The 24,159-nt window shown below is 51.6% G+C and overlaps 3 protein-coding genes across 4 annotated transcripts; all 3 read right to left on the bottom strand.

Annotated features, from left to right (window-relative positions):
- Positions 1 to 5,089: 5,089 nt before the first annotated feature.
- Positions 5,090 to 22,775, bottom strand: C1QB (complement C1q B chain). 2 transcript variants are annotated; one of them, XM_057699253.1, is made up of 3 exons: positions 22,670 to 22,775; positions 7,346 to 7,549; positions 5,090 to 5,823 (listed from the first exon to the last, which is right to left on the bottom strand). In XM_057699253.1, the coding sequence occupies exons 2-3, from the start codon at positions 7,524 to 7,526 to the stop codon at positions 5,249 to 5,251; spliced, it is 756 nt and encodes a 251-aa protein (XP_057555236.1). In that variant the 5' UTR covers positions 7,527 to 7,549; positions 22,670 to 22,775; the 3' UTR covers positions 5,090 to 5,248. The 2 variants fall into 2 exon arrangements, with proteins under 2 accessions (XP_057555236.1, XP_057555243.1); XM_057699260.1 differs by lacking the exon at positions 22,670 to 22,775 and adding an exon at positions 11,722 to 11,797.
- On the bottom strand, positions 14,986 to 22,746 carry LOC130831280 (heterogeneous nuclear ribonucleoproteins A2/B1-like). Its single transcript, XM_057699242.1, has 2 exons — positions 22,670 to 22,746; positions 14,986 to 17,039 (listed from the first exon to the last, which is right to left on the bottom strand). The coding sequence occupies exon 2, from the start codon at positions 16,531 to 16,533 to the stop codon at positions 15,460 to 15,462; it is 1,074 nt and encodes a 357-aa protein (XP_057555225.1). The 5' UTR covers positions 16,534 to 17,039; positions 22,670 to 22,746; the 3' UTR covers positions 14,986 to 15,459.
- On the bottom strand, positions 18,308 to 22,771 carry C1QC (complement C1q C chain). Its single transcript, XM_057699292.1, has 3 exons — positions 22,670 to 22,771; positions 22,210 to 22,402; positions 18,308 to 19,148 (listed from the first exon to the last, which is right to left on the bottom strand). The coding sequence occupies exons 2-3, from the start codon at positions 22,388 to 22,390 to the stop codon at positions 18,592 to 18,594; spliced, it is 738 nt and encodes a 245-aa protein (XP_057555275.1). The 5' UTR covers positions 22,391 to 22,402; positions 22,670 to 22,771; the 3' UTR covers positions 18,308 to 18,591.
- Positions 22,776 to 24,159: the final 1,384 nt, after the last annotated feature.

Here is a 24,159-nt window from a genome sequence, read left to right as displayed (position 1 = left end):
AGCCATGCTCATTTATTTATATATTGTCTGTGGCTGCTGTCGCGCTACAGAGTAGGGGTGAGGAGTTGCAACAGAGACTGTATGGCCCCCAAACCTAAAATAATTCCTATCAGGCTTTTTACAGGAAAAGTTTGGCAGCCCCTGGTGTACAGCAGTGATTCTCCAACTTTAGCTTCATCAAAATCACCTGGAGGGCTTGTTTTAAAATACGGAATGTGGGGTCCCATCTCCAGATTTTCTGATTTGCCCAGTCTGGGGTGGGGACAGAGAATCTGCATTTCTCTGTATACTAACGCATATATATGGAATTTAGAAAAATGGTACTGATGAACCTAGTGTCAGGGCAGGAATAAAGACAGATGTAGAGAACAGACTTGAGGACACAGGCGGGGAAGTGGAGGCTGGGATGTAGTGAGAGAGTAGCACTGACGTACATACACTACCAAATGGAAAATAGCTAGTGGGAAGCTGCTGCATAGCACAGGGAGGTCAGCTCCAAGGTTTGTGATGACCTAGAGGGGTGGGATAGGGAGGGGATAAGGGGATACATGTATACATGTAGCTGATTCACTTTGTTGTACAGCAGAAACTAATACAACATTGTAAAGCAATTATACTGCAATAAAGATGTATTTTAAAAAAGAGAATCTGTATTTCTAACATACTCCCAGGTGATGCTGATGCTGGAACCACACTTTGAAGACCTTGGTTTAGAGGAACTTGGGTCTTCAAAGCTGATGCTCAGCCCCACCCCAGAAGCTTGTAGCCTACCCAGGGAGTGGGTTGGGCTTGGGGAGAAGCGAGGGAGGAAGCTGGAGTTCCAGGTCCTATCTCAGCTGCCTGTCCACCAGCTCCTTTTCCGGGCTGTCCTTCTCCTGGTGTCTGCTCCCCCCTGGTGGCAGCAAGCCTGGATCTGGCCTGGCGTGTTCAGCCTTCACAGCCCATCCTTCCACTTCGAAACACATTTCAAAGCCTTCAGAGTTTACACATCCTTTCACCTAGGGAATCTACTTCGAGGAATTTAATCTAAGAGAAGAATCACGGATAGGTACCAGGATGTGCACTGCATTATTTGTTTGTAAGAGGGTAACACAGAAGACCAGGCAGTCACCTGATGTGGTCGCACAGCTGGTAAAAAGTTCAGGCAGGATTTGATCTTAAGTTGGTCTGACTCAAGAGCCAGTACCCTCAATTGCCACACGGCGCGGCCCCTCAGGGGCCTCTTGCCTGCCGTGGGAAGCAGTGACTCTGAAGCCAAGCTGCCTTGCATTGAATACTCATTGTATTACTTACTAGTTCTGTAACATCAGACAAGCCACTTAACTGCTCCAAGCCTTGGTGTTCCCCTCTGTGAAAGGGGGCATGATTGTAAAGTCACCGAGCATTAGGCACTCTGTGAGCCGTTATCATTACTACTCATCAAGCCCCCACCTTCCTTCTCTGTTTTCACCTTTCTTGCCTCTTCTTTTCTTTCTCTCTCTCTTTTTTTTTTTGGCCATGCACATGGCGTGTAGGATCTTAGTTCCCCCAACCAGGGATCGAACCCTCATCCCCTGCCTTGGAAGCACAGAGTCTTAACCACAGGACCACTGGGAAAGTCCCTCCTTTTCTCTTCTTAATTGGCTCAAAGCTTGTGGGTCATTGGGAGGGGCACGCCCATCTGGATGGACTGGGGTGGGAGTGGAGAATCAAGGATAGGGCACTGTAGCCAGGAAGCGGCAAACATGGTGGGGCCGCCCACACTGCTCCAGGAACTGCCCAGCCAATCCTGAAGTCTGGGCAGAAGGGCACAGAGTTTAATGTGTGGATCCCTGAGTTACATCGGCCTGGATCTAAATTCCAAATCTTCTGTGTGACGTGGGCAAATTACAACCCCTCCCTGAGCCTCAACATTCTCGTCGATAGAATGGGAACAATAAAATTAAAGCAGTGGTTCCTAAAGTGTGGTCCAGCACCTGCAGCGTGTGGGGACTCTTAGGAAATGCAAAATTTTTTTTGTTTTGGCTGCACCTTGTGGCTTGTGGGATCTTAGTTCCCCGACCAGGGATTGAACCCGTGCCCTCGGCAATGAAAGCACAGAGTCCTAACCACTGGACCGCTGGGGAATTCCCAGAAAATGAATTCTAACAAGCCCACCTGCTGATTGTGATGCTTGCCAAAGTTTGAGAACCACGGGGTTAGAAGATTTGCTCCTTAAGCTTGTTGTACTAGTACAGGAGAGAATACTCTCTGGGTGTTTAGGTCAATAATCCATGAGCTGCTATTATTATAGGCCTGCTCCTTCTTGGCCTCAGCTGGTTGGGTCAGGAGTAGCCTTGCTCCAAGCTGGGACAATCAGATCCCCTCTCCTGGGAACTGGGAACTGGAGATGTTAGTCTCTGTGTTACTTCCTTGAGGGGTAGGAGCTGACTTGGTGGTCAAGGCTGCCGTTGGGGGCATCCATTTTTCTCCATTTGCCGTAACAGTTAAGACGGCCAGTCTACAGAGAAAGGCTCAGAGCTGAGAGGTCTCAGAGGGAAACACAGCAGCGCCGGTCTGGCTCCCATGTCCACTGAGACCGGGCTCTCCCATCTGCTCCTGGGTCCTGTAGCTCCTCTGGCTTCTCCTGATAAGTCCCTCCTTTTCTACTAAATTGTTTCTAGGAGGTTTCTTGGAAGCCTGGAAACTAAAGCACTCTGGCATGTTGAAGGTTATGAGTCAGAGTCAAGGTGGGTGCATGAAGGTCAAGGGTCATGGGCCTGAGGAGACCACTTCCCTTCCTTCCCTTCCTTCCCTGCCCAACTGCTAGCCCAGCCAGGAGATCTGAGCTTCAACCCCACCCCCTCTGCAAAGAGGAAAAGGGGAAAGGCAGGTCCGGACAGTGATGGAATAAGTGAAGTCCCAAGACCCACCTATGATCACCTCTAGGCTCCTCCATCATTCTCAGTCCTGGTTCTTGTGATGAAACCTCAACCATCTCTGCAGAGAGTTGAGGAGGTGAACACTCTCACAGGAGGGGAAAGAGCAAGAACAAAGGTGAAGGGCTTAGATATGTTCATATTTGTGTACAGCAAGGTATGTTTGATTGCAGTGGGCATGGCTGAAATGCAGTGAGAGCCCTGGGTTTCTGGCAGATCTGGAAGCTGGGTGGGGAGACACAAAAGGAGTACTGTTCAGAGTGCTGGGGCCGGGGGGTCTGATGGAGGAAGGGTAGCAGGGTCAGAGTTTATGGGTCAGGAGTCAGAGGCATGCAGGTCCTGCAGGAGAGCCAGCTGGCTTGAGGCAGCACTAGAGAGGGGCTCTGACGTCTTGGCCGTGGCCGGCTTTGCCTGGGTCCTTGCAGAGACTCGGGGTGTCCTACATGTGCTCGATACCAGCAATCAGATCTGCCCTTGGGGTCGAGTGTAGCCCTGTACAGGCAGACCCAATGGTAGAGGCTCGAGAATGTGGACGCTTGAGGTCTGATGGGTTCCGGTGAGAGGCTGGGGGACTGCAGAGTGGAATTCCAATAGGAGAGGGTGGCGAGGAGGGGTACATCTTTAGATTTAGCAAGAGCTTCAAGACAAACAGAAGCTGTATACTTGCATCTGTGTGACCCTGGGCAAACCTCTTGCCCTTGCTGAGCCTCAGGTTCTTATTGATAAAATGAGGATAATAGTATGTGCCTCCCAGGGTTTGTGGTCAGGACTGAATGAGCTAATGTACACAAAACACTAAGCACACAGTAACTCAGTCGTGGTGTGGTTATTATATTATAACAATTCTTACTAGACACAAAGACCAGGCAGACAGTTTGTACTAAAAGGATTGAGTAGCAGAAAGACGGCCCAGTGCCTGGGGAAAAGGTTCTGTCTAGGTCCCCTCTGAAGAGTCTGAGGTTAGGGCAGGCCTGAAGCCCAGGAGATAGGGCAGAAGCTGCACCCAATGAATGGAATCCTGAGAAACCAGCTAGCCAAGCAGGAGGCTGGAGGGGTGCCATGACCCTGTGTGATAGGCTGAAGTGCATTAAATCCCTTCTACCTCCGGTCAGGATTGGTGGGTGAGGCTAGTAGGAGGGGCTGCAGAGAGCAGGTGCGGGGGGTGGGTTCAGACATGAGCAGGATAAGGGGCCCACAGCTTAGCTGGGGAGATGAGGTGAGCATGAGTGAGAAGCTAGATGCAGGCATTGTGTGCTCAGACCTGAGCAATTGAGAAATGGGGTTAGAGGAGGTCAGAGGAGAAAGAACTGTGTAACTTGGAATGGTCCTCTTGTAGAGAGAAGGTGTGGCTTGAACGAGGTTTGTAAGGATGGTTAGATAGGCAGAGTGGAAGAGAAACAGTGAGAGTAGGGGCATCGAGACAGAAAACATGTGTCTTGCCTAGAAGACAGAAAGGGCCCAGCTGGTCTGGAGTGGAGATATTCTTTGTCCAGGAGAGGAGGGATTGAGACTGGAAGGTCAATCCGTAGAGAGCCTTGAATGCCAGGCTTGTGGGCAGGGACTATGTCCAGTTGGCAGTGGGGAGCCACTGAAGGTTGTTGAGCAGGGCAGTGACGTGTTCTAACTGGATGGCTGAGCTTGAGCCAGGCTGAGAAGATATTGGGAGGGGGAGCATGTGGGGAGAATCAAAAGGGGAAGGGTCTTAATTCCAAGGTCAGTTAAGACTGAAGAAGGGCTCCTTGATCCCTTGGGTAGAGGTATGTGATGTTACACGCAGAAAACCCCTTTAGAGACCTAGATATCTTGCCTTGAAAGAGGTCCCAGGTCATCAGTGGCTAGACCTGCCCTCCCAGCTCTTCTGTGGGACCAAGGGCAATCCCTTCATCCCTCTGCTCCTCAGTTTTCTCCTCTGTGAACTGGGCATGATTCAACCTATCTCCAAGGATGAGTGGGAGGATTCATGAGAGGAAGAAAGGGTCTATTCCAGTGTTTGGAACATAATAGGTGCTCAACAGACAGTGTTCCTTCCCCATCCCCCATTGTGTGGCTGGCACAGAGCTGGACACAAAGTCAGGCCCTCCAGTCACTGCCAATTGGATAGAATTTCTGTTTTCAGAGGTCATTCATTCATCCAACCAGCATTCAAGCAACATTTCTGAGCACCTACTATGTGCCACTGGCTGGGACACAGATTTGAACCAGACCCCTGTCCCTTGGCCTTGAAAAGTTTATTTACTCATTCATTCAGCAACATCCGTGGAGCCCTACTGTGCGCTTTGGCCGGGTGGGGGGTGGTGTTGGGGGTAAAGAGAGCGAGGCTGGCGGGAGAGGGGGTGAATTAACCCCACAGGTCACACCTCTGAATCCGGGAAGAGCAGGAACCCGGAGAAGATGCTGTTGGCACCATCGATGCCCACCAGGGCGTTCTTGTCGGTGGCCTGCAGGAAGACCGTCTCCCCCTGCCCCAGCTTCAGCACGACGCTGCCCGTGGTGACCTGGAAGGTGTTGTGGACGTAGTCGCAGAAGGTGAGCACTTTCTGTGCCTGCTCCCAGCCACGCATGACGTTCACGCACAGGTTCCCCCGAGAGCTGGCGTGGTAGGTGAAGTAGTAGATGCCGGGCACCTTGCACGTGAACTTGCCGTTTCGGTACTCGTAGTTGTTATTAGCGTTGGTGATCACGTGGTCAAAGCGGATGACCTGGTCCCGCCTCAGGGGGCTGTTGATGGTGCGCGTGGCCGAGAAGGCGATCTTCTGTGTGGCCCTGTAGTCTCCTGATTCACCTTTGGGGCCACGGACTCCAGGAAGCCCGGGGGCACCTTTGGGGCCAACGGGGCCCTTGGGGCCGACTTTTCCCGGCATCCCAGGAAACCCTGGCTCCCCCTTCTCTCCAAGCTCGTCGTGGTCTCCAGCTGACCCTGGCAGCCCTGGAAAGACAGAGACAAGAGACGTGAGGGGCCTGGAGATGGCTGAGAACATGGAAGGAGCTGGGCTGGGAGGCAGGGAGCCTGACTGCATAACCTCAGATAGGTCCCTGCTCTTCTCTGGGCCTCAGCTTCCCATCTGTGAACAAGAGGATGGGATGGCAGGGAGGGCCTCTGAGTCTCCTTCCAGCCCAGCTTTCCGAGTCTGGGATGTGCTTGACGATCATGGGGACCGATGCCCTTGGGGTGGGGAGCAGTGTTTCCCTCAGGAAGGTCCTGGGCCTGCCCTCCTCACCAGCTCATACAGGCCTAAGCCTGGAGTGGGGATCAGGAATTCTGGGCACACGTGCTATCCCTCTCCACCCCCTCCCCGACGACACACATCCCTCATCAATCACGTATTCTTTCTTGCTGAATCTGAAAGTGGCTGTTAGAGTCCTTCTCACTCCACCACTCCAAACAGCTACTCCTCCTTGGTTTGGCACAAGATAAAACCTTTTCCAGTAGAGTGACTGAGTATAGTGGCTGTGAACATGGGCTCAGGACACAGGCAGATGTATTTTTCATGTCACATCTGCCATTTTTAGTTCTGTTGCCTTGACTGAGTCACATTCTCCAAGGCTCAGCTTCCTCATCTGTAAAATGGGGCTGATGATATATATATTTTTTTTAATTAATTAATTAATTTTATTGGCTGTGTTGGGTCTTTTTTTGCTGTGCGCGGGCTTTCTTTTAGTTGCGGTGGGTGGGGGCTACTCTTCATTGTGGCGCGCAGGCTCCTCGTTGCCGTGGCTTCTCTTGTTGCAGAGCACGGGCTCTAGGCGCATGGGCTTCAGTAGCTGCAGCACATGGGCTCAATAGTTGTGGCTCATGGGTTCTAAAGCACAGGCTCAATAGTTGTGGTGCACGGGCTTCGTTGCTCTATGGCAGGTGGGATCTTCCTGGAGCGGGGACTGAGCCCGTGTCCCCTGCACTGGCAGGCGGGTTCTTAACCACTGCACCACCAGGGAAGCCCAAGGCTGATGATATTTGGTGGAATTGGGAGAATTAAATGAGATTATATGAGGAAAGCACTTGGTGTGGTTAAATGAACGCATGAGCTACATCGTACAAGGGCTTTTTATGGCAGGAAGTCTCATTTGAGCCCTGTGACAACTCTGCAAAAGAATCATTATCCACATTTTACGGTGAGGAAATAGAAATTCAGAGAGATGAAGCCACCTGCCCTGGAGGTAACAACCCAGGAGTGTGTGACCGCAGCGGACTTAGTGGTAAGAGGGCCATGGTTTGGCCTCAGCCTCAACATTTACTGGGTTTCCTTGGGCCAGTAGCTTTTCTGGACATCAGTTTTCCCATCTGTAAAGTGGGAATTAGAATTCATTCCTTGTAAAGTTACTGTGAAGGGCTCAGCAAGCTGATGGATTTGCAGGTGTTTCGCAGTCTCTAAGGTGGGCAACTGGGACTTGGGAGGTGGGAGGTGTGGCCTTGGTCAGTGACACTAGTGTGTTCTTAAAGTCCACAGTACCTTTCTCTCCCTTCATCCCCGGAGTCCCAGGTTTGCCATCAGGGCCCGGTGCCCCAGGGATGCCTGGGATGCCCGGGATGGCCGGGTGCCAGGGGCAGTCCTCCTGGGCCCTGGGGACGTGGAAGAGACTCAGGAGCAGCAGCGGCAGCAGCACCGGGACGCTGCCCCGCGGGGTCGTCATCACGGCACCGTCTCAGCCGCTTCCTGTGAGGGGACAGGAAGAGGTGGTAGGTTACAGCCACGGTTTTCTTCATTCATTCCCTCACTTGTTCCTGTGTTCACTGAGTGTCTTACCCATCAGACCCTGTTCTGGAAGCTTGAGATACAGTGATGAACAAGACAGATGTGGTCCCTGCCCTCATGGAGCTGACAGTCTAGGGGATGATAAACAGGTCAACATACAAGTCAATAGAACCAGTTATAGGCAGTGGTGAGCGCCCTGGCTGAAATGAAAGGGTGCCCGGATGGCTGGTTTTGTGAGGGAAGTCCTCCCATCAGGAAGGTGTTCTACACAAGGGAGGCATCTCTGAGAAGTGATGTTCAGGCCAAGACCCGAAGGTTCAGGCAGAGCTGGGACAAGAATGTTCCAGGAGGAAAGGATGGTGGGAGCAAAGGCCCAGAGGCAGCACACAGTCTGGAAGGTTGAGGACCAGCAGGGAGGCCAGTGCGGCCAGAGGGAAATCAGGGGTTGGAGGACGGGAGGCCAGGGACTCGATGGCTGTGTTTTGGGATTTTGTTCCAAGTGTGCTCAGTCATTGGAACTTCTGGAACTTCTGAATTCCGGCTGCCTATGCTGCTTCCACAGTGGGCCATGCTACATCCTCAGAACAGCCCTGCATGGAAGAAACAATTTTTCTATACCGAAGAGGAGACTGAGGTTCAGGGAGGCCAAGTCACTTGCTCAGGGTCACACAGGAAGGACTGCAGCCAGGACTCAAACCCAGGCCTGTATGGCATTGAAGCCAGTGTCCCTGCCAGTGTACCAGGATGCATCTTCTGGCAGAATATTCTCAGGTCCCTCCAAAGGCTGTGGGCCCTGGTGAGAGGAAGGTGCTGGCCCCTCCCTAATCCAGGGGATGAGGAAGAAGCCCTGGGCTGTCTTGAGCTGGTGAGCATGGCCAGCGCCCATGGCATCGATTCTCATGACAGAAGGGCCTTAAAATTCGTCTAGTCCAACACTTAGCTTCTTCTTTTTTAAATTGAAGTGACATTCATATAACATAAACTTAACCATTTTAAAGTGAACATTTCAGTGGCATTTAGCACATTCACAATATTGTACAACCACCTCCTCTATCTAGTTGCACACTATTTCCATCACTTCAACAACACCCAAATAACATTCTGTACTCATTAAGCAATTACCCCCAAATCCCACTTCACCCCTCAGTCCCTGACAACCACTAATCTGCTTTCTGACTCTATAGATTTACCTATTTCGGATATTTCATGTAAGTGGAATTATATACACTATGTGACCTTTCATGTCTGGCTTATTTCATTTAGCATAATGTTTCTGAGGTTCACATACATTGTAGCATGGACCAGTACCGCATTCCTTCTTATGGCTGAATAATAGTCCATTGTGTGGACATATTACAACTTTTTTATCCGTTCGTTACTGATGGGCCTTTCGGAAGTTTCCACCTTTTGCCTATTGTGAATAGTGCTGCTGTGAACATTCATGTACAAGAATTTGTTTGAATACTTGTTTTTAATTCTTTTGGGTAAATACTTAGGAGTGGAATTACTGGGTCTTATGGTAATTCTGTGTTTAACTTGTTGAGGGACCCTCAGCCTACTGTTAAGTCTCCTCAATAACATCTCTGCCAAGACCTCTGCCATCTGTAGCTTGTACCATCTCAGTGATGGTACATTACCTCATTACCTTCCAAGGCAGCCCATTCCACCTCTGCCCGGATCCAAATTCTCCCCATCTTTCAAGGCTCAGGGCAAAGCCTTTTTCCTCCAGGAAGCCTTCCCTCATTACCCCTCCATCCACAAAGGCTGAGCAGTTTCCTGCTCTTAAAATAGGAGAGCAGAGTGGTCCCTGCCCATCTCCCAGGATAAATGTGGGGATCCAGGTGAGGCCATGGCTGGGAAAGAATCACAGGGAAGCGGACTGTGATTGTTTTACCACCTTGCAGATGAGGAAACTGAGTTGCAAACAGAAAACAACCCTCCCAAATCACCCAGGGAATTGGTTACTGGCAGGGCTGTGGCCAGACCCCTGCCCCCTCTGCTTTACGCTGCCTTTGCCAACCCAGAATTTGGCACATGGAGGCCTTCCTGAGACCAGAAAAGCCTACTGATTTGGAGCTCAGGCGCTCAGAAAATCAGCCTCAGCCCCCTCGGTCTGGTCCTAATCAGTTCGTGGCTGAGACCCTGAATTAGGCCAAAAGCTGTGCTGGGCACCAAGGAAAGGCAGGTGCAAAGGTGGGTGTGACCAGGGCCACAAGGGACCGGCCCAGGCTCTGTTACGTTCCCAGGAGAGGGTGGCTCCAGGGGTGGTCCTGCTTATCTTGCTGGAGGTTTTTACAAAATGACAATTCGACAACCTTAATAATCAATGCGTTGAGCACTTAGCAGGTGCCAGGCTCTGTGCCAAACCCTTCACATCCTTTCTCTCATTTAATTTGGTCCTTACAACAGCTCGCTGAGAAAGCACCCCTGCTTTCTCATGTCATAGATGAAGACGCTGGGCAGTGGAGGGGGCAGGAATCTCCATCAAGGTTGCACAGCCCTGGTGTGGCTGGGATTCAAACGCACTCCCACTAGATCTAAATCTCACGGGTGTTATTTTAAGAGGTCTCTCCACCTGGTGGTTAAAACATGGGCTTTGGAGCCAGACAGCCTGACAGAGGGAGCTACAGTGTGGGCTGTACTTAGAGCAGTGCTGGGTGTGGGGCCGGTGCTCGGTGATGGCGTTCATCATTACTATTATTGATGCTGCTCTTGGGCAGCAAACATTCACCAAAGGTGAGAGGTCTGGAGTGTCATAAGGAAAGGAACACCGCCAGGGTCCTCACCAGGCCTCTGCCCTTCTTAGCTATGGGCCTTAGGCTAATTACTTCTCTCTGGCCTCAGTTTCCCCTTCTATAAAATGGGGATAATACTAATCTCTGCCTCACAGGGTTGGCGCGAGGACAGATGAGTTAGGGCTCACAGCAGCCTGGCATGCGGGAAGTGCTTAATGAGTATTAGCGATGTTGTTACCACCATCCGGGAGTCCCCAAGTTTCAGGACACAATGGAAGACGCTTAGAAAAGTAAAAAAAAGAATCTGGTCCCTTTGGGATATTGGGCTCAGGGAGAGAAGGTCTCTCAGGTGCAGGCAGCCCAGGGGTGGGGAGCTCTGACAGGCTGCGGGGGGGTGGGGGGGGGTTGAGGGCAGCAGGGCCATGACCGATGATGAGACGGGCTTTTGCGGGGGAGAAAGAGATAGGTGGGGGGAGTGGGGAGATCTGGGTTCTGGCCCATTTAAGAGGCCATTGAGTCTCAGACTTGGGCAAGGACTTAAAACTCATCTGGTGACCCCCCCACCTTTACCACTTGTCACTGCCATCAGCCTAGCACCTCACACGCTCCCCGCATCACCCACCCTTTCATCTCCTTCCAGCCCCAAGAGCTCCTTTCCCCCTGACTTGGAGGCAGGCTAACTTGACCTTGAACTCTCCCTCTGCTGCTACCTCGCGGCATGACTTCCGGCAAGTGCCTTAACCTCTCTGAGCCTTTGGCAAAGGTAATCATCCTCCTTCACAAGCATTATTGAATTGTGTCAGTACTAACTAATAACTCGTCACAACTCCACCTGTAAGTCAAATCATTTCCTTGCAAGAGTCAAGCTGAGCTTTCTCATCAGACTGCGAGGAAGTAAGAGAAGGCAGGGGTTGGAGAAATGCTGGGCTGGGCTGAGGGGGACCTGGGTTCTAATTTCATCTCTCCTCTGACATATCTTGAACCAGGTAGTGTGCTAAGCACTGGCTGAGCTGATCTCCTTAAGGGCTCACAGCACCCATGAAAGTTTCTATTATCCCCGGGGAGGGTCCGGGCTGAGAGAGGTTTTGTGACTTGGCGCAGATCACCAGCACCTGAGAGGCAGAAGCAGGGCTCAGCTCCGGTTTCAGTGACCCTAGAGCCTTTACCCTGGTGCCTCCCCGTTACCTGGGGCCGCAGGTAGCAGCAGACTCCCAAGCTGACCCCCAGAGAGTTTGATTCCCGAGGTCGGGATTGGGCCCAGGAATCCTTACTGTCAACCCCCCGCCGCCCCAAGTGGCTCTGAAGCAGGGGATGCAGGGCCTATATTTTGGGAATCACCACCCTCCGCCATATTGGTCCTGCCAGCCAGTCCCCCCAGGAGAAGAGCCCCATCCTCACCTGGGAACCTGGCGTCCTCTGATGCCGCTGGGCTGGGCAGCAGTGGAACCCGGAGCCGAGAGCCTCCTGCTCTCAGTCCAAAGCGGAAGTTCCATGCTCCAGAGACAAGAAGGGCCTTCCCCCGACGGCCCCCTCTCCGGGGCCCAGCAGGCCGGCCCCCCCTCCCTGTCACCCCACTCTCACCCTGTTCTGCTATCCTCAGGCAGTTTCAGGTCCCGTTTCTGCAGTCTGGAGAGGTTTACTGTAAGTAGGATGGGTGGGTGGCCAGTTTGGTTTCGCCAGCTCAGCAGCTGTGGGGGGAACAGGCCTTTCCCGGAGAATTGTGGGGGCTTGCCTGCCAAGGTCCCCGACCTCATGAACTTCTGCAGGCACAGGGATGTTCCTCAATGAAATGGAAACCTGGGCAGCCTGGTGCTTGAGGGCTGGATTTGGAGTCGGAAAGCTTGATTCATATTCCAGCTCTGCCACTTCCCAGCTAAACATTCTCAGCCAAGGGAACCCTGGGGAGCCCCAGTTTCCTCCGCCGTAGGATGGGACCATAATTGCACTTGCTCTCCCGGTTGCACAGGGCACTGGGTGGGGGTGTGGAGGGCGGGGGGCGGCAGCTCAGATGGGATAGTGGAGGGTAAACTGTAAAGTGCAGAGCACGTGTTACTTGTTAATATCATACCATGTCCTAGGCCTCCCCTTTCTGGGCTCATCTATTCTGCTTTCCTTCCCTTCTACACCCCTGCTTTCCCCGTTCTCAGAAAATAGTGTCGTAAAGAAAAATGAATTTTAAATGTGGTCATTATTTATTTATACCCCCTCCTCTGCTTGCAGCTGACCTGCAGCTGACGGCTGCCACAGGCACAGGCGGGGGCCTGTTGCTTGTTGACCCTGGAATCACACCAAGGTGGGGCTGGAGAGGTGCTTGGAGATCACCCAGCCTGCGCCGCTCGTTTTATATGTGGGGAAACTGAGGCCCAGAGGGGACAGAGCTTCATTCAGCAGATATTTATCGTGAGCCTCCGTGTATGAGGAGACAGAGCCACGAGAGAATCAGCCCTGGATCCTGCCCCGTGGGGTGTCTCTTCCACTGGGGGAGATTGGTATTAAACATCAGGTGACACAATGGTTTCATTGCTCCTGTGATGAATGTCACAGGAAGTGGCTGCTGGAGCCCGCATCTTGTGCTAGTGGTGCAGGACTCAGAGCCAGGCATCCCCGGCACTAGAATATCAACACTTTTACTGGGGCTGCATCTAAGGCAACGTGATGCCCCTCTCAGGGATGGTTGCCCAGCAAGTCCCAGGAGCTGCCATAGGTCAGGAGGGCTCTCTTGACATCCACGCTTGGAGACAGAAAATTATTGGGCTTGTGGATGCTGCGTGGTGGAAATTAAGTGTTTACTGCAGTGGGTGTTGGGGAAAGAAGAGACTCGTTTGATAAAACCCAAGGATCTCCGGTTCAGCCAACGATAGGCCCTCCAACGATTTGGTAGCTGATGACAATGGGAAATGATGGGCTTGAATTGGGGTAGAAATAGCACGAGCCTAGGAACAGGAAGCAGCAGGGTGGTAGGGGGTCAGGGCATGGGCTGTGGAATCAGCCCCTCCCAAGTTTGAATCCCAGGCCTACCTCTTTCTAGATATGTGACCTCAGGCAAGTTTATTGACCTCCGTTTCCCTATATATGAATCAGGGGCACGGGCACCTACCTCCTGGGGTGGTTGTGGGGGCCCAGCGAGGTAACCCCACGTGTCCAGGGCATGGCTGAGTGCCCAGCCCTTGGTAGGCACCCAAGGCAAACCTGGGAGTCATATGATTTCTCCAAAGAAGCAACAGAAATCTTGGAGCCTGGATGCACAGGAGCCATGCCTGGACTGGAGGTCAGGAGCTAGGGAGACCCTTGGCCCCTGAGTGAGAGCCGGCAGGGCTCTATAACCTTAAAATCACTGGCTTGCATCCCTGATGGAGAGGGGATGCTCCCTACAAAGGGTGGAAAAGAAGCCTAAGACCCATCCACGTGGTCTGAAAGAGGCTCCCTGCTCCTTGGGGTGCCTTGTACTAGCTCCTGTCTCACCCTTGCTGCCCCCCCTTAAAAGCCCTCCCCCAGCTCCCATCAGCCCAGCAGACAAGCTGGTATTTTCAAAGGCCTGTCTCTCCTGACAAAGAGAGAACAACAAGGAAACAATTATGGAAAATAAAAATGGCACAAAAATGGTCATTTCCAAAGTACAGGTTTCTGATCTGACACTGTGGCCTACATAAACGGTGTATTGATTTTTTAAACAAAAGAGAAATGAGAAGAAAGATGTATCACTTGAGGCATTGCCGGGCGGACTGCTAAGTGGTTGCTAGAGGTGAGCTCTGAGTGGAGTGGTCCCGTGACCTCCTCCTTGTCCCTGCCAAAGGCTCTCAGACCCTGTGAACCAGGCTGGGTTCTTAGGCCCTGGCCTCTGTTATTGCTGTGTGTGTGTGTGTGTGTGTGTGTGTGTATTCATCTCTCCTTCCTTCTCATCTGACACACTTCCCATGCCCTACTACATGCCGGGCATGTATCAAAGTGGCCCTGCCCTCAAGGATGCTCACAGTCCGGTGGGGGTGGCAGACCCCTAAGGAAATGAGCCAGTTGGTGGATCTTGTGCATTGATTTCATCTGGCAAACCACCCACCTAAATCTCTGTCCTCTCCAAACCCCTTTTTTGGTATGATCACATTTATTTGGGGAATTAAAAAAAAAAGATTAAACTCATAGAAAAAAATCATGCATCATGTTGTCGTTCCCAGAGGCAGAGAATTGGTGGGAGGAAATACAGGATGAACGTTGTCAAAAGGTACAAACTTCCAATTAAAAGATAAATAAATACAAAACAGGTACTGTACAACAAAAACTCATTCGCCACAATGGCAAATGATCAAACCATAATAGGGACTAAGGAACTGAATAGACATTTATCCAAAGAAGATATACAAATCACCGACAAGTTACTCAACATTACAAAAGATGTAATGTACAAGAAGACCAAAATTAGCACAGCTGTAGGATCTTTACAAAAGTTATCAAGGGAGTAAATCCTAAGAATATTCATCACAAGAAGAAAAACCTTTTTTGGTGATCATTTCATAATATATGTAAGCCATATCACTACGCTGCACATTTCAAACTTGGATATCATAAAACAAGAAAAATATTTAAAAGCTAAAAACTAAAAAAGCAAAATTATCAAAGAAAGAGGACAGGCTACTATTTTACCCTTAGGATATTTTATTAAGTCTTAAATGTACAACAGTTTAACTCTACACACGAAATAAATTTTTTTTAGAAGAATGATGTTCCGTCTTATTACACCATGATTCTGGCTCATAGTTTTTCAAAACTTTGAGAAGAATCTTGAAAAAGGTTTCACATGTCACCCAAAACTTTGAAATTTGACATTCTCAAAGAAAGGATGCTTCCACACTCTTACAGAGACCGCTGGAAAGGCGCAACAATTCAAAAGCTAAGAAATGGTCTCAAAAGCATTTTTTATTGTCTTTCCTCCACAGGAAGGTAATGTTCTTACATCGTCGAGTCCACTCACGAATGGCTCTCTGTACCTGCTCTAGTGTCTTCCGCCACATCTCTGAATGTTTATGCATGACTGAGATAAGAGTTTCCTTAACATTTTTATTTCCATAACCTAAAGCTCTTCTGTTCCCTCTGGGCTCTAATTCTCTCCTATTTATACAGTCAAGCCCATAGCAAATAAGAAGCTCAGTATCGTCTTATCTCTCCATAACCCTCACTTCCTCCACTACCTCCTGGACCATAGCTTCCTCCACCATATGATCTTCCCATGTTCCTGATACCACTAAGTTTTCCACTCTTCAGTAAATCGTACTTAGAAGGTTTCTGCTTATAATTTCCCAAATCATTGTAATTTCGACTTCCATAATTCCTTCCTCCATAGTTGTCATAACCAGCTCTGGTGCCCCCATCCTGGTTGTCACATCTAGATCCTCCACCACCATGTCCTCCTTGTCCCCCTCCATAAGCAGGGCTAACCCCCGAATGGCCCCCTCCAGGTCTTCCATGCCCGTGATAGCCATCCCCAAACGTATGTCCTCTTCCGTATCCATCAGGTCCTCCTCTAAAGCTCCTTCCTCGTCCTGCTCCAAAATTTCCACCACCACCATGAAAATATACAAAACCAGCGTTTCTTCCTCTCCCACTTCCAGGACATTGGCCTTCTTGCCTTTCTTGTCTAGACAAAGCCTTTCTTACTTCCGCGTGATGACCATTGATGGTATGAATTTTCTGCAACACAATCTTATCCACGGGATCATGGTCATCAAAAGTAACAAATCCAAAGCCTCTTTTCCTGCCAGACTGCCCATCAGTAATTATCTCAATGGCATCGATTTTTCCATATTTCTCAAAGTACTCTCTAAGATGACGTTCCTCGGTAGCTTCTGTAATTCCACCAACAAACAGCTTCGTCACAGTGACAAGAGCCCCCGGCTTTCCATGGTCCTCTCTTGGGACAGCACGTTTGGGTATAACTGTTTTCCCATCAATGGAGTGAGGTCTGGCAGCCATGGCAGCATCCACCTCAGCCATGGATGAAAACGTGACGAAACCAAATCTTCTTGATTGGTGGTTTGCAGGGTCCCTTATTAACACACAGTCTGTAAGATAGCCCCATTGCTGGTAGTAGTTCCACAGACTTTCTTCTGTGGTTTCAGAACTCAAGCCACCGACAAAGAGTTTACGGAGCTCTTCCTTTTCTGTCTTATTCCTCTCCAAAGGAACAGATTTCAAAGTTGCGGTCTCACTAGCTTCAGCCATGTTCCTGAAGCTGAGGGGGTGAGAAAGATCTCAGAGGACTAACAGGAACTGAACTGGTCCCCACGCTATGTTGAGAACACGAACCTGATCAGTCCTGACCCTGCGGTGAGAACCTCCACTGCTTCAGGAAAACACCTCTGGAAGCACCTCCGCGGGGACCCGGCGCTGCTGCTACGGCCTCTGGAGCTGCTCCCGCCCTTGAATCAACCTTGAGCAACTTTCAACTTTTCAAAATAGGCTGGTTGGTGAAACAGGTCGATGCAGGTTCCCCCAGTTCCAAGAGCAGTCCTGTGACCCACTCCTGAGATGTAGACAGCCTGTAGCTTGCTGGAAATAGCAGTCCTCCCCAAACCTTTATGAAACAGGCTTGGGTCCAGAAATCTGGGTTTTTTTTGTTTGCTTGTTTCTTTTATAAATGAGTCTGCAGATAATTTTGTTGCACCCCCAAATTAGGGAACCTGGGCTCTAACAAGTGACGAGTCTGTGGTCCAAGTCGGTGGAGGGTGCTGTGGGGACACGAAGGGGAGAATCAGAGAAGGCTTCTTGGAGGAGATGATCTTTGTGTTGATTTCTGCCAGCTGAGTGCGTATTATCTAAGTAGATGGAGGATTTGCATGAGTGGGGTGGGGCTCTACAGAATGAAGGAACATCATGGACAAAGCTATGGAGGTGGGAGACAGCTTCTTTCAGGAACAAAGGAGCCAAAGTGGGTGGCGGTGGTTGCAGAGCTGGGCTCCAACCACTGCTTTTACAGCCCATCCCATGCCTCTGTGAGCTCTGTGGGGCCTTGTGGAACCAAACTGAGAGCCCAGTCGGGCTGGGGTGGTTTTCCCTGGCCTGAGTGAGCCTTGGGTCTTACTGGGCTCTGAGGTCAGACCCTCAATCTGCACAGGAAAGTCACACTTTTCGTCTTTTTGAACCTGAACTGTCAACCCCTTCTCATGGTCAGCACAGAGAAAGTGCAGCAGCTTATGGCCAGCTTCCTTGTCCTCCAACAAGAGTCGGGACAGCTGGACCCAACCGTCAAGAATCTCGCAGTGAAACCCGGATGGCTTGTGGGCAGCAGTGGTTTTGGGCGATCTACTGGAGGCCCCCAGAGTCTCAGTTACTTGGGGAAAATCAGACATCCGGGAATCAGATTCTCACTCTCTCCCTCACCCATCCATGACCATCTAGGGCATAGTTATGAATATTACATGATTTAATAGATGGGTTAGCAGAATGCCTGGTGCATAGAGAGTGCTCAATAAATGTTAGCTGTTACGATTTTTTTTACTCACTCATTCATTTGCTCTGCTTTTAGTCATTCATTTACCTACTATTCATTCATTCATTCACCCCAATTCACTCATTAACTCAGCACAAATTCATTGCACATCTTGTCTTTGTCTGTGTCAGACCTGTCTGAGCCCAAACGCCTCCCGTGACAGGGGCTCCCGAAATTCAACATCGGTCAACATAGGTCTGAGAATTCAAACACACTCCCATTTACCTGTGAGCATGAATAGCTTTAATGACAGCAGTGCCCCTCACCCAAACAAGTGACAGCAGACGGCCCCTTGGAGACCCCTTGCAGCCTTCAGCCACATTTGACCAACTCTCTCCCAAATGGCCAAATGGCACTGAGTTTCTCAAACTTGGCACCAAGCTTTACTGAGCACCAACTAGATGCCTGAATCTGGAGCCCACAGATGGCTGTGGCAGGTGCAAAGTGGAAGATGAAGGGAACTACTTCTTAGGGAATTGGCAGTGAGGATTCGGAGCCATGCATAACTGTTGATTTAATTATTTATTTATGTATTTCCCTGCCTCTTCCAAGACTTGGAAAAAACAAATGACAGTACCAGAAGGTGTCGGTTAAGTGTCAAAGCAGTGACTCCTGAAGGAGCTCGGAGGAGGGAGGGATCTCACAGGGCAGGAGGGCAGGATGGGCTTCCTGGAGGAGGAGTCCATCCTGTGGCGGGCAGGGCCTGAGCAAGGATGCGGCACACAACAGGTTCTTGCAGAGAAGCTGAGGGAGATGGGGCAGCCTTGGGGACCAGAGCAGGCCTGTCCACCCTAGTCAGGGAAGAGCAGGAAGCCAGAGAAGACGCTGTCGGAGCCCTCGGTGCCCACCATGCCGTTGTAGTCGTTGACCGCCAGCCACACCTGCTCGCCCACCTGCAGCCGCAGCAGCACACCACCCGAGCTGACCTGCTTGCTGTTGGACATGTGGTCACAGAAGGTGGTCACCTTGACGCCGCTGCGGTACAGCAGCACACACAGGTTGGACGTGTGTGATGTATGGTAGACAAAGTAGTAGAGGCCGGGGACTCTGCAGGTGAACTTGCCAGTGTTTGTGTCATAATCCCCCTGCGGGTTGGTAATGGCCGAGTTGAACTTGACCAGGCTGTTGGGCGCCGGGAACTGGACTGTCTGCCGTGTGACGGTGAACACTGACTGGTGCTTCTGCTTGTACCTGCCCTCCTCGCCCGGCTCCCCAGTGGGTCCCATGACACCGGGATCCCCTGGAATCCCAGGGGTTCCCATGGGACCGTTTTTCCCAGGATAGCCAGGTGTGCCGGGATCTCCCTTCTGACCCTTGGGTCCTCGTGTCCCAGGGGGAGCAGGGATTCCTGGGGAGAGAGCAGGTGGGAAGGAAGTGATGGGGCAGGGGACAGGGAAGAGGGACAAGGCTGTCCTCCGGGTTTGGTCTCTGGGCTCTCTTTCCCCCAGATGGTGGCCTCTCCACCTGGGAGCAGTGTGCGGGGAGTAAGAGGGGAGGGAGACCCTGGTTCAAATCCGGCCTCCCCATGGTCTTGCCCTCTGACCTTGGCTAAGCCCTGTCTCTTGGCCTCGGTTTCCATGTTTGTGATGGAGAGGGTAGGACCAGCCAGCTCAGGAGGTGTCGGAGCTGGGCTGGATCTCAGAGAGATTGTGGCCACAACTGTAGGACCAGCCAGCTCAGGAAGTGTCAGAGCTGGCCTGGATCTTAGAGAGATCATAGCCACGATTGTCAGCCCATGGACAGCAGGTGGCCTCAGATACCTCCTCACCTAAAAGTCTCGGTTCTCAGTTTTTCTTGACAAAAATCAGAAGATCAGTCAGAGGCAGATTTTCTGGAAAGCTCATAAAACTGAAGCTTTGGGCCCCATTAACTTGCACTGGCTCCTTCAAGACCCTTTGCATAACTTTGTATTTATAATATTTTCAACTTTTTATGTTGAAATAATTATAGATTCACAGAAAGTTGCCAAAAAACAAACAAACAAGACAAGGAAGTCTCATGTACCCTTTACCTAGTTTCCCCCAATCTTACATCACTAAAATACAAAATCAAAACCAAGAAACTGACCTTTGCAGGATCCACAGAGCTCCACTTTTATATGCACTACTGTGTGTGTGTAGTTCTAAAACAATTTTGCAGCATATGTAGATCTGTGTAACCTCCCCCCTGCCCCCCCCACCGCATCAAATTTTGTATTACTTTTCTTAAAGAGGGTCCTCAACATTGTATAAGATTCAGAGCCCCACAAAGACTGTTTCCATTTCTGAGCTGGAACCACCCAGGCCAGCTTAGCACACGGCAGGCATCCACCGGATGGAGACATGGAGGCTGCCTCTCTCCAGCTCACCCAGCCCCACTCAGCCCAATTCAGCCTCTCTGACAACTGGCCTGGTTCAACTTCCTTAATGTTACAGATGAGGAAACCGAGGCCAGAGACTTGCCCAAGGCCATGGAGCCAGTAGGAAGTGGAGTCAAGACTCAAAGTCATGTCTGGCTAGTCCCAGTCAGAGTGTCTGATTCTTGTTGCCACCTTGATTATCTGAGCCCCTGTGAGCTTCTTCTCCCCTTGTCCAAACCATACTCATCTTTTAGGGCCTGGCTCCAGTCTCCTCTTCCAGGAAGCCCTCTCTGACCACCTGGTGGCCCTCCTGACTGCTTCCTCCTCTGACTTCCTTTGGGGTGGGTGTCTGTGCAGACCTACTGTGACAGATCTTCTGCAGCTTGTGAGCCTTTTAAATCAGGGTTAGGAGTGGGGAATCAGAACCCAGCAGACCTGGGCTTCAGGCCATGTGATCCTGGGCAGGTGACCTCCCCTCCCAGAGCCTCTCTTTGCCCAGTTGAGATAAGGGCATAATAGAGCAGATCCCACAGAGCTGCTGGCAGAGTGGGGTGAGAGAATGCACGTGCTGGGCACCTCATAGGCCGTGCTCAGTAATGTCAGGTCTCGGTGACGGCTGCCAGCTCTGCTGAGCAGGGCTGTGTCTCATCCTTCAGGTTGACTTCCAGCAACTGACTGGGAGGGGTAGGACATGGCAGTGAGGAGGGGGCCTGAGAGGCAGTGGAGGGTAGCCATTAAGGGCTTGGCCTTGGAAGTTGGACAGGATTCCAATGTGTGACTTCGGGCAAGTTGCTCAACCTCTGTGAACCTCAGCTTTGACATTTGTAAAATGGGAGTAAATCACTTCTTCAAAGGATTTTGGCCTCAGTTTTCTCATTTGTAAAATAGAGTTAATTCTACCTACCCCATGAGATGAATATATGTAGAGCACTTGGAACCATGCCTGGCACAAATTAGGAGCTCAAAAATGGGTGTCCATCAGCCATCTCGGGCAGTGAGATGGCCAGAGGCAGCTGTGAAGTACAGGGTCCTGCAAAAATGGCAGACCTGGGGGCTTCATTTGACTCACTCTGGATTGGAACATTCCTTCTGGAATGTTGGTACGATTCCACTCTATTGCCAGGAGGGAAGATGACAGTGCGAAATTCCTAAGGACATTCCTCTCCACTGACATCCCTCATCCCATGCCTCTGCCACCCTGTCACCTCTGCCCAGCCTCCCCCTAGTCTCCCCCATGCCCTCTCCAGACACACTTTATCCCCAGATGTTCATCTACTCCCAGGCAAGGCACCCCCAGACTCCAGCTCTCACCCAACACCAATGCCCGTTCATGTCCTGTCTTTGACTGTGACCCTGACTCCTTACCCCCCACCCCTCCAGCTACCTAGAATCCTAGGGAGGGAAGGGAGCACAAAACTGATAAAGACAAGAATGGCAACAGAAGTAACAACCATACCCCACACTTACTGATACCTACCAGGTGCTAGTACTGTTTTATATGTAAGCTTGTTAATCATCACAGCACCCCTGTGCAGTAGGTACTACCATCTCCCATCCCATTTTACAGATGAGGAAACTGAGGCAGTGGGAGGTTACATAACTTGTGCAAGTTCACACAGTGGGAAGAGGTGGGGCTGGGACTTGAACCCTGGCCATCTGGGCATTGTATACAGTCCCCAGGGTCCATGTTGCAGGGCAAATCGTGGAGGGGTTGGAATAGAATAGTAGCAGAGTGTTTTAGAGTTTGCCAAAAGCTTTCACTTGGGTCATTTCCTGAGATCCTCCCTGCCACCTTCCAGGGCAGGTGCTCTTGTTCCCTCCCTGTTATTGGATGGGGAAACTGAGGAGCAAAGAGGTGAACTGGGGAGGCCTGAGGCCTGGGCTCTGAGGGGAGAGGCGCTAGGTCAGCCACAAGAGTTAAAACTCTGCCTGGGAGCAGGCGTAGCTGGATGGACCACACTCCTTGCCGTCAAGCTGCTGTCCACCACCCCCCGAGTCAGCCCCAGATGGACATTCCGACCCCTGCCCCCAGGCCCTAGGTGACCCCTTCCCACCAGGCCGGCAGACTCACCTGGTTCACCCTTGGGCCCCGGCAGTCCGTCATGCCCATCCTTCCCTGGGGCCCCAGGCAGGCCCGGCATCCCGGGGATCCCATAGCATTCTGTGGCGGCCTGGCCCCCAAGTGGCAGTGCCAGCAGGAGCAGCAGCAGGTTTAGTACAAGGGGGGGCCAGGAGCTGGACCCCATGTCCATCTGGGGAAGGAGCTGGATGGGGAGAGAGCTGAGTTGGCCCCCCAGACCCTCGCCCGCCCTCCTCACCCTCTCTCTCCCAGGGGCCGTCCTGCTCAGCTCTCTCAAGCCTACCTCCCTTCCCCGGCCCCTCGCCCCTGGGACTGCATGATGGATGGGGAGGGCGGCCTCTTCTTCAAGCTCAGGCCCCCGGCACAGCAGAGATGGGGGCTCCCCCTCCTCTCACAAACCAGGCCACGTTTCAGGAAGTGACAGCAGGGAAAAGCTGCCATTTGCCCTCACCTGGACAGGTGGCAGTTTTCTGGCCTGGTCACAGAGATGTCTTCAGATCTCCTTCCCTTCTCCAAGGCAGGAGGACAGCGCGTCAGAATGGACACAGCAAGGAGAGCCCGGAGCGAACTGGGCGGCCACCCTCCCTCCTCCCCCCAATACCACATCCCCTTTCCCATCATTTTTCCTGACTCAATACTTTCTCTTGCGTGCTGAGCCAGGCTGACCGCAGTGATGCCCCTGTGTTCCCCCACCTCCGGGTCATGAGTGTCTGAAATGAGGAAATGTCCACTGCCCTGGATCTGGTGAAGGGTGTGTGTATGTGTGTGTGCGTGTAAACACCAGCTGCCTGGGCAGACTTCCCCTAGAGTCAAGTTCAGCCCAGCTAATGCCCATCCCCGTTTGTTGCCATTTACTGTGCCTGAGACTCATTTGTTTCACAAGATCCCTAGGGGGGATGTTGTCATCCCTCCCTTTACAGATGAGGAAACTGAGGCTGGGGAAGGTGAAAACCCTTGCCCGGAGTCACTTAGTGAGTGGTTTCTTGGGTCCAAAGATTTGCTCTGACCTTTCTGCTTAGCTGCCCCCAGAAACAAGACTCATATGTACTTGTTAAGTAGCAGGTCTTATTCGAGAAACTTCCACATGCCCCCTCCTACTTGACTTACCTGGGGTGGACGTCCCGGGCAAGCTTTGATGACAGGCAGCCCGCTGTGGTGGACAGATTCCTCTGGCTACAAAGGCAGTGACCTTGGGGTCTCCTTTTTTGTGTTGCCACTCCCTTGCACTGAGGCCTTCAGCAAATCACTGGCCCCTAGGCCTCAGTCTTCCCATCTGTACACTGGGTGGTGGGGGAGGCCCAGGTTTTGCATGTTGGCGCCTCTTCCTCTGCTGGGGCCCCTGATGATCCCACCTTTCCTGCCAGCACCACCTCCCTCATCTTGCACCCCTGCCTCTGGTCTTGGAGCCTATTATGGCTGGTGAGGGGTTGCCAGTCGGGGCCAGGCTGGCAGAGCTGAGCGAGGCCCCTCCTCTTCTTCCTCTCCTCATGTAAGATTCTGGGGAGGAAGGAGGTGATGGGCAGTGGAGGGTTCCTACCCTGACTCCACTCCTGCCACCCATGGGAGTGAGTGGTTTGACCTTCCCAAGCGTCGATTTCTCTTCTGTAAATAGGTGTTTCCAGTAGCTTCTGTGCAGGGCAGTGCTAATGCATACACAGTGCTTAGCCCCATGCTAGCCAAGAGAAGAGTTTGGAGCTCTGCCCCTACTTTGCTGGGTGACCCTCAGGGCTTCAGGCTCCCCAGCTGGCCTTCCCCCTGTGGCACAGGGCTGCAGAGTGTGTGACAAGAGCAAAAATGTGAATGTACTTGGCCCTGGAATTCCCAGGTGGGTGGAGGGCTGGGGACAGCAGAATTGATGGACACAGCATTATGGGGGGTGGGGGACCCGGCCGGAAGGCACCCAGGCCTCCCTCCCATCTTCAGTCCTCACCTCCTTCGCGC

The sequence above is a fragment of the Hippopotamus amphibius genome, chromosome 1 (genome assembly GCF_030028045.1).
Source record: "Hippopotamus amphibius kiboko isolate mHipAmp2 chromosome 1, mHipAmp2.hap2, whole genome shotgun sequence".
Lineage (NCBI taxonomy): Eukaryota > Metazoa > Chordata > Mammalia > Artiodactyla > Hippopotamidae > Hippopotamus > Hippopotamus amphibius.
This window is presented reverse-complemented; position numbering and strand designations above follow the sequence as displayed.